Source organism: Urocitellus parryii, chromosome 1 (genome assembly GCF_045843805.1).
Source record: "Urocitellus parryii isolate mUroPar1 chromosome 1, mUroPar1.hap1, whole genome shotgun sequence".
In the NCBI taxonomy this organism is placed as follows: domain Eukaryota; kingdom Metazoa; phylum Chordata; class Mammalia; order Rodentia; family Sciuridae; genus Urocitellus; species Urocitellus parryii.
The window spans coordinates 222500570-222514121 of record NC_135531.1 but is presented as its reverse complement, the minus strand read 5'-3'; the positions used below and the strand labels follow the sequence as shown (position 1 = coordinate 222514121).

General features: G+C 40.7%; 1 protein-coding gene across 1 annotated transcript in view; it reads left to right on the top strand.

Annotated features, from left to right (window-relative positions):
* Lrp2 (LDL receptor related protein 2) overlaps positions 1-13150 on the top strand; it is a 190914-nt gene extending 177764 nt beyond the window's left edge. Inside the window, exons 71-81 of the mRNA XM_077794842.1 lie at positions 358-578; positions 1336-1512; positions 2784-2903; positions 5285-5375; positions 6207-6274; positions 6462-6582; positions 7082-7211; positions 8322-8423; positions 9890-9991; positions 12747-12818; positions 12989-13150. Coding sequence (XP_077650968.1) covers positions 358-578; positions 1336-1512; positions 2784-2903; positions 5285-5375; positions 6207-6274; positions 6462-6582; positions 7082-7211; positions 8322-8423; positions 9890-9991; positions 12747-12818; positions 12989-13150 — 1366 coding nt within the window. The remainder of the gene's footprint in view (positions 1-357; positions 579-1335; positions 1513-2783; positions 2904-5284; positions 5376-6206; positions 6275-6461; positions 6583-7081; positions 7212-8321; positions 8424-9889; positions 9992-12746; positions 12819-12988) is intronic.
* Positions 13151-13552: the final 402 nt, after the last annotated feature.

Sequence of the window (13552 nt, the reverse complement as noted above, 5' to 3'; positions counted from 1 at the left end):
ACCTAAAGTACTACAAACTATCCTGACTTTCATTCTTTCATTCTTTCATGTTAAATAACGCCCATAGAAACTTAGCAATGACACTTAAAAAATGCTTGCCTGATAAGATTAAACTGTAATGTGGACCTAACCTCAACATTAGTCCTTCCTTCTTGTATCTTACATATATAATATCTTAAGAGCAAAGAAAAGCTCCTTATCTACTGAAGCTCCTTATATACTGAAGAGTATAAAAATATTTTCACTTAGCACCCAGGTCTCTGTGAAAGACTGTGCTTTGTTGGTACTGTTCCACTCTCCATGCTAGTGGGGAAACCACTAGGGAAGAAGCTACAATGAAGAATACTTCTGTTACAGGCTCATGTACTGGACTGACCAGGGGAAAGAATCTAAAATCGAGTCCGCCTGGATGAATGGGGAGCATCGCAGCATCCTGGTTTCCGAGGACCTCGGTTGGCCAACTGGCCTTTCTATTGACTATCTGAACAATGACCGGATCTATTGGAGTGACTCCAAGGAGGACGTCATTGAAACCATAAACTATGATGGAACTGATAGGAGAACCATTATAAAAACAGGTTAGAAATCAGTTAGATTTAATACATAAAGTATTTAACATATTTCTAGTCTCTTTGCTCATTTTCTCAAGAAGGAACCCTGATCTTAGGAAATGGATTCCATAATGCTGCCCATCAACTCCCAGCTGCTAAAGTAAATGCAAATGAATCCCTAGCAGTAATTAAATTCTTTTTTGCTCCTTTTACAGAATTTTAAGAAATGCCTCTCAAGTGTAGATATTGTAATAACTGAGATTTCTGTTGGCTTGCCCTGAAGCATGTTCATGAGTACCCATATCAATCCATGTCTGATTGCTTCTGTGTGTTATGCGAGATTGTTTCATTGTTCATGACTGGAAACATCTAGAAAAAAAAAAAAAGGAGCATTTTGTTTTCTTGTCCAGACTCTGCAGAGTTGCAGTGGTCCAGTACATGTCACATTTTCCCTATCTGAACAATGGTATCTTATGTTCAAAGGAAAACCTGAAATCTCTGCTCTACAAATTGTTTTCCAAAGATGAAACCAAATCAGCAATTTGAATGTGAGCTAGTGCCCTGTAATTGGTGTCAGGCAGCATGCATTAATCTCATGTAATTTCTGTCACCTTGATCTCCCAGTGCAGCACTTTCATGGTCACATGTACAGAAAATATGCCTGAATGTTCCAGGAGTTTCCAGGCATTTGGGATTAATTCAGTCTGGATATCATCAGATATGCACTGGGATCTTATCTTTTTAATACCTTGTCTTGTTTTTCTGCCATTGCTGTCATAAGCAGCATTGAAGCCTTACAGTCTGGACATCTTTGAAGATCAGCTATACTGGGTATCTAAGGATAAAGGAGAAGTGTGGAAACAAAATAAATTTGGGAAAGGACAGAAAGAGAAAATGCTGGTCGTGAACCCTTGGCTCACTCAAGTACGGATCTTTCATCAACTGAGATATAATCGATCAGGTAATCACCAACCTTGGGATAAAATGCTCTTTATTATCTGGAAGGCTCATTTCAAAAGAATGGCTATAGTATTGGCAAGGGGTAGTGGGTAAGAATAGGCTGCTCTCTTGGTGCATTAAAGAGGTTATGTGGGGGTATGGTAGGAAGATGAACCATTTTGACAAAAGAAAGAATATTGGAGGTCAAATGAAATCGTACAAACCACCAGCATTAAAAAAAAAAAAAAAAAACATAGTCAATGTAAAAATATTTCAGTCCTCCTTGTTTGGCGTTGTGGATATGTACTTCTGGGCCATAGAATCCAGTAGACATCAGACCCCTGTGAAGTTGAATTAAGAAGTCACAAAATGGGTTTCACGAATATCAGTTTGAACCACTCTTTAAGTGGTCAGGCCACACTGCTCAGATACTTGAGTCTTAGTTCAAAATTGTCAGTCACGTGAATTTCTACTTTCTCCCCTCTTTTGGCTTCTTAGCTCTGGGTCCTACCTCCTCAGGTTAACTGTATTATGGTTCATTTTTCAGCATTGTGTAGTGCAAGATGAAGGGGAGAGGAAAGTTTTGAAATGAGAAAAGGAAATAAATAGCTTGTAGTAAGTTCCTCACTTCAGGTTCTCTCCTTACTAAAAGAAATGATAAGTTTAATTCTCTCCAACTCAAAGCTCAGTTTGCAAGATCTGGCTCAGTAGTTAGTATGCCTAGTTGCAGGTTGAATTCTGACAGGGCACTTCCTTTGATCCTTGTATGTGAGTCAGTGGGGAAGCCAAGATTCTTGCATTTATTTAGTGAACTGAGACCAGAAGAAAATTCTTCTTAGAGGTTTGGGGTGGGAATCTCATCCAGTGTATGCCTTGGGTAGATTGTATATCATGACCTGCCCAGATCTGGGTAAAACCAAATCTGGGTGTAATCCTGGGGTCTTGTTGGTCTTCTGAACCATCTCAAATTGCTTAGCACTAGTTACATTTGGAGGTTTGACCAACAGATACCCACTTTCCAAACCTACTAGGGCAATAGAGGAGATAAGTGGTACCAATAGACAATGCAAGCGATAGAGAGATGGGATGGAGGACACGGGGGGGGGGGGCGTTCTGTGCCACTTTGGTGGGGTGGCAAGGATGAAAGTGTGAATGAAGGTGAGTTTCCAGGTAACACATAATGGTCTAGAGATGTTGGGAAGCTGTAGGACCACACCCAGCGGATGGACACACCCTTAGTGGAGTATTCATTCTCCTATCAGGACCTAACTGCTGTTCTCATCTGCTTTCCAGTGTCCAACCCTTGCAAACAGATCTGCAGCCACCTCTGTCTACTGAGACCTGGAGGATACAGCTGTGCCTGTCCCCAAGGGTCCAACTTTATAACAGGGAGCAACACTATGTGTGATGCAGGTAGGGACACCCTCCGGGCAGCCTGAGAATCCCTGTGTGCTGTGTCCTTTGCAGAACAAAGTAGGTGAAAGGGGTAGCTAGAAGGAGGGATGAGTGGTGTGGGAAACACAAACAGAGATGAGTGGACTCCAGGGGCCAAACAAGGATTTCTGAGATTTGCTAAGATCTGAAGAGAAACAGGTCCTAAATCTACACTTGTGTTGCCTTGTAAAGACCTTTTGAAGGGTGAGTTTTCTTCCTCTTTCCTTCACCCAGAAGTGGATTTCTGTTGTCCCTGAATTCACTTAGCCTTACCTGAGATCAAGGCGAAGAACCATATTCTTGAGGTGGGAGGGGCTTGTATAGTACAGACAGGAGGGCTAGAGGATGTTCATGGTTTTTCTCACATGCTCATTTCAGAGTTCTGACAACTGAAAAGGAGCCATATTTTGAAAGATACCTTATGTCATTGGGAAATGAAGGCCAGAATAAGAAAGAGATTTAATTCTCATCGCAAATGCTGTGGATAATTTCTGGGAAAGACTCTGTTTTTCAATGACTCTTTTAAATTAAAGAGTTAGTAAATCGTGGGGAACAACTAGTGTCTCTAACTATTTTCCTAGGCTTAAAAAACACTTTGGGGCTGCCCTCCACTTTTTAGCTGATGGGGAAATGGAGAGGCTTAATCTCCTTCTACCAGCAGGGGGAGCAAGTGTTTAAACAGGGTTAAGCCCTTTTACTCATCCAAACCAGACTGAAAAGTTGGCCCATTTTGGAGAATGAACTCGGAGACAAAAACCCGCTTCCCTTTTGCTCCCATGCTCATCCCAGCACTGCTGGGGAAATATTGGCAAGATTTCAATATCTTGAGCAATATTTTGAACAAAATTTGTTCTATGCTGCACATGGATCCTTCTGACATTTATTGTGGTTTCACGTTGTAGAGGAGGTGTAAGTTGTCACCTCATCTGCTACCTTCCTCTCTTAAACTTTGTGCCAAATGGGTTATGTTGAGTCTCATCTAAAACAACTCACACCAAAGTGAGCATATTAATGATGGTATTCATTCCATATGGTCTTGGAGCGGTATATTAATTTTTCAGTTAGCACTGTAAGTAGTTATTGAGTGCCCTCTATGTGCTAGGCACCATTCTGAATACTGGAATGAACAGAAGTGAACAAAACTCTCTATCTGCTCTCGTTAATTGTGCTTTCTAACAGGACAATAAAGAGAGGAAACCTGTAAACATGTAATAGGGAAAGTACCATGCAGACAAGAAAGCAGAGTGAGAGAATGAGCAGGTGGTTTTTTGCTTGCTTTTGCAGACAGAATCAGGAGGGCCTCTTTGGTAAAAGTAACATTGAGTAGAGACTCAAATTGAAGGCCTGAACCAGGAGGATAGTCAACTCCTTAAGTAAAATACACAAAAATATCTATGAAACATGTTCTAAGTATAAGGCATTGGATCATTACTGACCCATCAGGCACATCAAAGGAATATATGACATCATATATTCCTTTGATTTTTCCTTTGATATTCCTTTTTTTAAAAAACTGTTTTGCAATACCTTTATTTTGAAGGCTTCATCAAAATACACTGCCTTTCATCAAGTATTTTGAGGAGGGAGAGGTAGAAAGGAGCCTGGGAAAAGCTCCCATGCCAACTCCATTAGCACACATTCAGCAGAACTTTTTTCTTTCACTAAATGATATATTTGAAGCTGAAAGTGCTGCCGCAAGACAGGCATTTGCCTTTGCATCTCCCGCACAAGTCTTGACAATGGGGGCGTTTGGGGTCCACGTGGTGAAGTCTTACTGGACAGGAACATCTAGTTTTCTTACACCTTTGGCAGGTGATATCTTCCACACATCATAGGTCCTGAACCAGGCTCAGGACCTATGGGAAGGAGGAATTATTCCTTACATTGGAAGGAAGATCTCCTGCTCAGTGTCCATCAAGTATCTAGGTGTCCGCCTGTGTATATCTGTGTGTTGATTAGTTGATCCACTGATGCTTTGGAGCCTTTGCTATATAGTGTTGAAGTGCATCTAAATTAAACTCTCAATTTTAATGGTCATTGAGGAGAATTTGGAAAACTTCAAACGAGAATGTAAATGTCTTTAGAGATTCTCTTACCATGAGGCTCTTTTAACTATTCATACAAGTTCTGGAGTTTAGCATCTCTCTACTATCAACTGCCTATTTTCTTTCTACAAAATGTATATTGCTCTGAAGAGCTTTTTATTGATAAGGAAATTCACTTGACTTAAGGGGCAGGTGACGGCTTGACAGGGAGACTGTTAGCTGGCCCACCCCAGCCCCAACCCTGGACACATTTGCATGGTGTGGGTACCTTGCTGAGTAGCCAACTAACACATGCATGGCTTTCCCTTTCTGCAGCCATCGAACCTCCTATCGCCATGCCCCCCCCATGCAGGTGTATGTTCGGAGGAACTTGCTATTTTGATGAGAACAACCTCCCCCAATGCAAGTAAGTCTGGATGCTGAGGTCCCAGCCACAGGCCTTGTGTCAGCTGGGGGAACTCGAGACCTTAACGTAGCCTGGAAAACAAGTGCAGGTGCCTTGCTGGTTCACTAATTTTCTCAGTTTAACCAGCTTGCCCTCCTTTGGGGTGGTCTCAGAGGACTAAAGCAGTGCTTCTCAAACTATAATAGGCCAACGAATCATCTGGGGATCTGGTAAAAATGCTCATTCTCATTCACATTCTGCATTTCTAACAAGCTCTTGGGGATGCCACAAGCTGGGGGCCACACTTGGGGAGCAAGGAATTAGAGAAATGGCAACTGTCTCTTTCTTGCTCGCCTGGGATGATGACATGTCAGTGGGAGGGTGGGAGAATAGCTGTCATAGCACCCCTGGTATGCAGAAAGACAGGGCCAAAGATTTGCAAAGAAGAAAGCTGTTGAGAAAGCTCATACACAGAGCAAGAGAAACAGAAACTTTTTAAAAAGTTTTAAAAGTTTAACAAAAGCACTTCAGTGGAGAGGAAAACAACTATGGTTTCCATTTGCACTTTCTAGATGAAAATTCCATAGAGTAGAGAAGACACGCATAGGTTTATTTGATGGGACTGACCGTGTACTGTCACAGCTACTCCATTGTGAGTGAATTTCTGAAGTCAGACCCTGTTCTTTCTACTCGTCATCTCTTGGCAGGATAAACAGAAGTTATGCAGGCAGCATGGTGTGCTCAACGTGTAATTTACTCAGTCAAAGCTCTCTCTTCCTCGGAGTGCTTATAAAATTGTAGTGGGGCCTAAGAGGCAACAGGGCTAGTGAAAGCTTCTCCTTTTACTTCCAGGTGTTCTAGTGGCTACACAGGAACTCATTGTCAAATTGGGCTTTCGAAAGGCATCCCTCCAGGAACAAGTAAGTCAAGAATATGAGCAGCCTGGGAACACTCAGGGCTCCTAACTTGAATGCTGTCATTTATTCTTTTTAACCTAGTCTTTAAAGAATTCATGGTCCTAGCCTCCAGCTCCTCCTGCTAAGCTTGTGGGTTCTTTTCCTTCTCCGTGTGTGTTGATATGCTCTCTGTTTCTTCCTTTTTTAACAGCAGCAATGGCTGCGCTGTTGACAATCCTCCTGATCATCATAATTGGAGCTCTGGCAATTGTAGGATTTTTCCACTATAGGAAAACTGGCTCCCTTTTGCCTGCCCTGCCCAAGCTGCCAAGGTCAGTTTCATAATATGAAATAGAAGCCTGTATGATCATATGAATAAATAGGTTTTTAAAAGTACAAAAGTTCACCTATTCTGCAGAAAGAAAAAGTACTAAGGATTTAAAGCTGTCATTTCAAGTCAATACTTCTTCATCGAGTAGTCTCTGAAGCTTGAGTGACAGATCATGTTCTATAGTCCAGATGGTTGCGTCTACTGGTGTGCCCCACGACAGTTAGGGTACAGGACAGTTAGCTAGGACAGGTGGCTGTGCCACTGTGTATCACAGGGCTTTATTCCTGGACGTGCCCCACAGGTCTCTTAGATCTCAGCATTGGAGAATGTGTTTTAATGTTTCCAGGTAAACAAAGCGACTCACTCCCATATTTGATGTTTGTACATTCAGGGTGGGAATTGCACATTTTATATAAGTAAGAGTTAGCATGTGAAGGAGGAAAGGGAACTGTTGCAATTTTTTTTTTTAAATGATAAAACACTGTTGTGGTTCCTTCCAGCTTAAGCAGTCTTGTCAAACCCTCTGAAAATGGAAATGGGGTGACCTTCAGATCAGGGGCAGATGTGAACATGGATATTGGAGTATCTGATTTTGGCCCTGAGTCTATTATTGACAGATCAATGGCATTGGTGAGTAGGGTTTCCAAATGATTATTTGAAGGTTGTCCTTTTTTGTGATTTTATAAAAGAATCTTTTATAAAGAATAAAATTAACCTTAAAAATATTGAAGTGAAGAATAAAGTCTGCACTGTATGTTGCAGAAATTCACCTAAAAACATTAGGAATGGTAATAATAAAGTTGAAATTTATGTGCACTCTAAGCTTCACTGTTCCACTGAAACCATAGTCTTATTAAATTTAATTAAAATCTAAAAAGTTTTATGGGTGGGTTTTCTTTTTTCATCTCTCTCTCTCTCTCTCTTTTTTTTGAGGGTGAAAGAACACAATATTTTGGTTTTATTTAATAACATTTTATGTGTATAAAAGGAGAAAAGAATCATATTTTTCCAAGTTATATATTTTTGCATTTATGTATACTGAGGGAATAGTGATTTTAAAGTCAGAATTGATTTTTACTATGGCCCTGCCACCTTCTAAGTATGTGATGATAGGCATGGAGCTTGCTCTCTTTGACCTTTGCTGTTCCCAACTGTGGAATGGGTACATGAATATCTCCTGTGAGGACCAAACAAGATAGTTTAGGAGGAGATTAGCATAGTCTTGGCACAGAGAGGACTCCCTATAATCCACTTTCAGTATTTTGTTCCTCCCCCAAATGCCACTTTTTGCCCTGCCTGAAAGTGCAATATTATCCCGTTCTCTCTTCTTATTCTGCTTTCTCTTCTTCTACCACCCACTCTTTCCAGTTGTTCATACCCATTCCCCAGTGAGTTTTTGGTGTAGAGAATTCAGATATAGAAAGAGTGTTTCTGTTTTCTTGAGCTGATATTTTAGTGCGTTTCTGTGACCTTAAATAATGATTTGCCATTTGGAAGCTTTGTGTCTCTGTTCTTTGTTTTGTTTTGTTTTTCTGTGCTGGGGATCAACCCAGGGCTTTGTGCATGCTAAGCAACACCTCTACTACTGAGCTGCACCCCCATTTTATCATGCTCTTTAGCCTTTCGTCTTTTGAATAAGTTTGGTGAGGCGCCTAGTGTGCCTACAGGTTCGAGGGGGGCCCATTTCTCTGCCTATGAATCAGATCAGTGAAGTAAGATTTTTCTTCCTTATCCCATCAGGATGAACAATTTGCCATGGAAATGGGGAAGCAGCCTGTAATATTTGAAAACCCAATGTACGCAGCCAGAGACGGTGCCGTCCAAGTGGTCCTGCCATCCCAGGTGGGACATCACGCAGCTCTTCCTGTCAGCTGCTGCTGCTGGATCTTGTTGCATTGAGTAGTGTCCCAGGGAGAGTCTCCTAACCTTCCTCCAAATGGAAGGAAGTGCAGCAGCCCATGCCTCAGCTTCACCCTGCAGTGTTTGGCTGGCCCCTGGACCCCGCCCTGCGGATGCTCAGAACCCTGTGCTGCCACAGGGTCCTGAGTCATGGTAGCCGTGCTGGGGTGCTATCATTCCCCTCAGCTGCTCATTTTGAGAGGAGTCAGAGTGAGTGAGAACTGAGTCGTTCAGAGGCCAGGCAAGCACAGGGCCTGATGTGTCATAGGCTCTTTCTGAATGTGTAGGAAGTGAGTGAGTGAATGATTGGTGTCGCAAGGGTGTGATTTGAGGTATGTCAAAGGCCCAGGGACCTCCCTATAGTTGCCTTTGCACTACTTTTCTGAAAAGTGTGAGGTCTCCAAAGTCAAGAAGTGGAGCTGGGAGAAGAGATGGGCGTACAGGTGAAGGAAAAGAACTTTTCATTAGGTCTGGACCAGTAGCCCCAGCACCTGTCACCTCTACCTCATTTATACAAACAACCATAGTCTCAGTGACAATAAATAACTTCTAACCCGAACACCTAAACTGCTTTTAAATTCAGCATATTTTAATATATGGAAATGTTTTACAAATAGCTTTCTTCAGAGCAGAAATATTTGAATCTTGAATGCATTTGCCCTGATCCTTTTTAATAACCAGATAGCAAAACTTTAACGCATGGTGAAAACAGATATGACATTTCATTGCATTTTCACTTGAAACAAAATGAGGCTGTGTACGTAAACACGTACCCAAGTTTGAGAGAAACAAAGTGGTAAATGTGAAATTAGAGGACAAGGAGCTGATTATCTTCCTTGTAATTTATATATTCAGGGTAATTTGGGTTTAAGAGGGAAGCTTGGAAATATATGAATGTTATAAAAATGTGCAAAGGGGTCTTAATTTCATTATAGTTAAAAAATTCAACCTCTTTTAAACAGTTCTCTGAAATTATTAATTTTATTTTTAGTATTAGAAGGTGGGATTCTTAGTTCACCAGTGAGTTTGGGGAATTATTCACACTGTTCTTCTATGACCTGGCTGCCTGTATTCAACTTTTATTTAAAAATATGGTCAATAGCAGGAATAGAGAGTTATAGAGAAAACAGCAGGAATTGCTATTAATAACTAGGAGTGTGGCCAGTGAGCAGTACCTTTGCTTCCCAGGATTAAGGCCTGAGATGATGTAGGGGTGGTGCTTTTGACTGGGGGGAGCTGGAAGTAGCATTTAATTCTGGTCTATCCATATAACAAAAATGGTTTCTGACCACATATGTGGGAGGACAAAGTGATAAACAGGACCAAAAAAGTTGATAAGAAACTTTGTGGTAAATCTATTTATTACTGAATTCTTTGAAAACTGGATAAGGGACTTAATATGTTTACAGATGACAATGTCTGGAAATGTGGATAATAAGAATTATGGAAGTTCCATAAACCCTTCTGAGATAGAGCCAAAACCAACCTCCCCGGATGCTGATGGAACTCAGGTAACACTGGTAACTCAGATAACATCATTCCAAATGAGTGGAATTTGCAAAGAATTTAGGAATTGCTGGGTGGATATTAATCCATGAGAGATCATATCACAAAGAAGGGAAAACAGACTTATAGATCCAGTATCTGCAGAACAGGGAAATCTAATTGGAGGTACTCACTTATCTTGAATAAATATTTCACTGTGCTGAGGATACATATAAATGACTCTTCCTTCTAATGTATTATTTCCTTAATAATGTAGAGATGGTTTTTTTGTTTGTTTTTTAAGCTCCACCGATATTACCAATATTGACCACTAGATGGCACTAATTTATACCCTCTTCTCTGGCCAGTGAACCAATGGTGTGTCACTCAACCAGGCATAGTGTTTAGTAGTGGAGATTAAAAGAAAAAGACCATCTAGTGGAGTTTCTCTACCATGTCTGTTAGATCTTTGCAATTTGAGGATTATTTGGAATGCATATAGAAATTCAATAAATACATTAGATGTAAAGCTGTTATAATGGATAATGTATCTCCAATTTTAATGGACACAGACGCAGCTATCCCAGACCTTGCTATTTAATTCTGGACAAGCCATTTTCTCTGGACCCTAAAGTCATCAATAATGTGCCTCACTAGGGTCACTATCAGAATATTGAGTAGGACAGTTCTTTGGGCTAGAAAATGTGTCCTGTGCATTGTAGGATATTTCAGTATTCTTGATGCCTGTCCAATAATACTCATTATGACCCCAGAAATCATCCATTACCCACACGTACACACAAACACACACACACACACACACGCACACTCTCTCTCTCACATTCCCCCAGGTAAGAACAATAAGATCTAGAATGTCTCAGTTCTGAGATTCTGTGATTTTGTGAAGTAATATGAAGAAATGAAATTTTAAGATAGTACCCTTTTAATCAGTCATCATATCCCAAGTTGTATAATCCATAAACAAAATGGTATCTGCAAAGTTAATTTGGAAATCTCCTGAGATGTTTAGCTATGAAGCACCTCAGACATTGGTTCTGTTCATTTGGGTCAAAATGAAAGCTTATTGGTTAAATTGTTGCTAATGAGAAGAGCTTATGTCTAAGGTCTCTGTGTACCTTTTCATTATTTATTTCTTCTCTTGTCACACACACACACACACACACACACACAAACACACACTCACATAGGTGTTGTCTTAGAAAGGAATTTTCAGTTTCATAATTTTCAAGGGACTGAACTTTTTTCCCCTACATTTAAAAATGGATGTTGCAAATAAATTTTCCACAGACACCAGAATACTTGAATGTCCCATATTGGGTCCTCAGTCTGACTCAACCCCAGGGCAGTGCCAGATTTAGTTTATACTCTCGCCATCTTTTCTAATTCCATTTTAAGTCTAGTGACCTTGTTTGACAGCTCTCCCCCAGACTGTGCAGGAAGGAGATTGCAGTAGGGGGACTGTCACCTCTGGCCTGCTCCTCAGTGCTCAGAGAAAGAAAGAAAACAGAAAGCTGTTTCAGATGAGACTCTTCCTTTCTCATCTCTGTCTTGCAGCACATTGATTCTTCCTCTTACTTTTTTAAGTGAGTTGAGGCTGAAACCCTCTAAGATTTGTTCTCCACAGTGTACCCAGGGATCTTTCTGTTCCTGTTGTCTCTTGGTAGCTGAGCACTAGTGTGACTTAAAAGCAATAGAGGTACTTGGTTAAGATCAGTGGAGATTGGCTCAAATATGCCAAGGAGTCTTTATCTTTCGTCAGTACATAGGCTGCAAGGCCTCAAAGTCACGAATAGGAACTTCTGGGCTTGGTTCTACCATTCTCCATGGACAGACAGGGCTCGACCTGCATGTCTTCATCTTCCTGAGGTGGCACCATGTATAGAGTAGGTGCTCTTTGCAATTTGGGTTAAGTGAATGTCCTCTTCTGGATCTCCTGTGGTCATGTGCTTCCTATCACATGCTGGTCCTAACTTTCACAGAGCAAGAACCATCCCTTAAAACTGCCTCCGCTCCCTGTTGGAGTAGGCTGTCTCTTCCCTTATCTCCTGCCAGGTAATGCTTCAGTAAGGTGAGAGCCACCCACCATTGACTAAGGTGGTTTCCTTTTGGATCTTTCAACTTATGGGCTTCCCTGAGCCTTTGAGTATTCACTGCCTGCTCGCTGCTCAATCTCGCTCTGACTCAGAATCTGTCATACAGGGATCATAAGAGGACCTACCTCAGAGGGTTGTCGAGAAGATTAAATCAGAAACTTGTAAAAATCTTAGTGTAGTTCCTGACCCAGAGTAAGCACTCAATAAATGTTAGTTGTTTCTATGGTTATGATGATTTTGGGAGGAAATGATGACGTGAGAGAGGACACACTTGAACCAGACAAGAATCAGGACACTCTTTTAGAAAACAAGAGCTACAATTTGGCTTTTTCTTCCAGTCTCTGGGCAGCCCTAGAAACCTCTTGTGTGTCTTAGTTTTAGCCAGAGCCATCAGCGTGGCAAAGCGTCTTGACACTGTGGGTCCAGATTGGTAAACTGTACACTTCAAAGAAAGAACCATTTTGAAATTATTAAACGAGAAGAGCCCAGACAAGTTTCAGTTATTGTTTTGGGAGCAATAGAAGAATAGAACAATTTACCACATGAACCAGGTTCCAAACTCCTTTGTGCTTCTGCAAGAAGAAATTTTAAAAGCTGCACCAAGGAAAAGGTACCCCCAAAGAAATTCCATAACTGAATGTTTTTTTTTTCTTTTCTTTTCATTTAGGCTACAAAATGGAATATCTTCAAACGAAAGCCAAAACAAACTACCAACTTTGAAAATCCGATCTACGCAGAGGTAATTTTAACAATTGTTCTGAGTGCATTTTCTTTTTTTTTTTGTTTGTTTAAAGAAACACTACATTGGACATAAGCTCAGATTTTTCTGAGCAAATTGGCAAAGATTAGTCTTTACTCAAAACTGTTTCTGGTCATGTTGGGAGAATAAATGTTTCCTTGTGGTTGTAGATGGACCCGGAGCAGAAGGAAAGCGTGGCCGTGGCCCCACCTCCATCTCCTTCTCTCCCTACCAAGACTTCCCCGAAAAAAGACCCAAGTCCAGGCTACACTGCAACAGAGGACACTTTTAAAGACACGGCAAATCTTGTGAAAGAAGATTCTGAGGTATAGCCACACACCAGTGATGTAGGGAATAATTAGAAACACATTTTTGCACGTATATTTTTTACAAACAAATGAAAAAAAATGTTCATGTTCAGTCCTTTACAAAAAAAAAAAAAAAAGAAAGTATATTTTTCTCTGTTTGCCTGTATTTGGAAATGTCTGGTGTGTCTTTTTTCTTTTTTTGTTTTTTACTTATGCCGTTTCATATTTTTACAAATAATTATCACGATGTACTATATGTATATCTTTGCACTAAAGCTGTCTGAAGGTAATGCTAAAAATACTGTACATTTGTAAATTTTGGAAAGATTGTCGCATCACTGAATTGGCTAATAAAGGTATCTGTTGAATGGGTTGGTGATCTTAGTAAATGATCCAGTGAGGAAAGGAGTTCACTTGGGGCTTTTT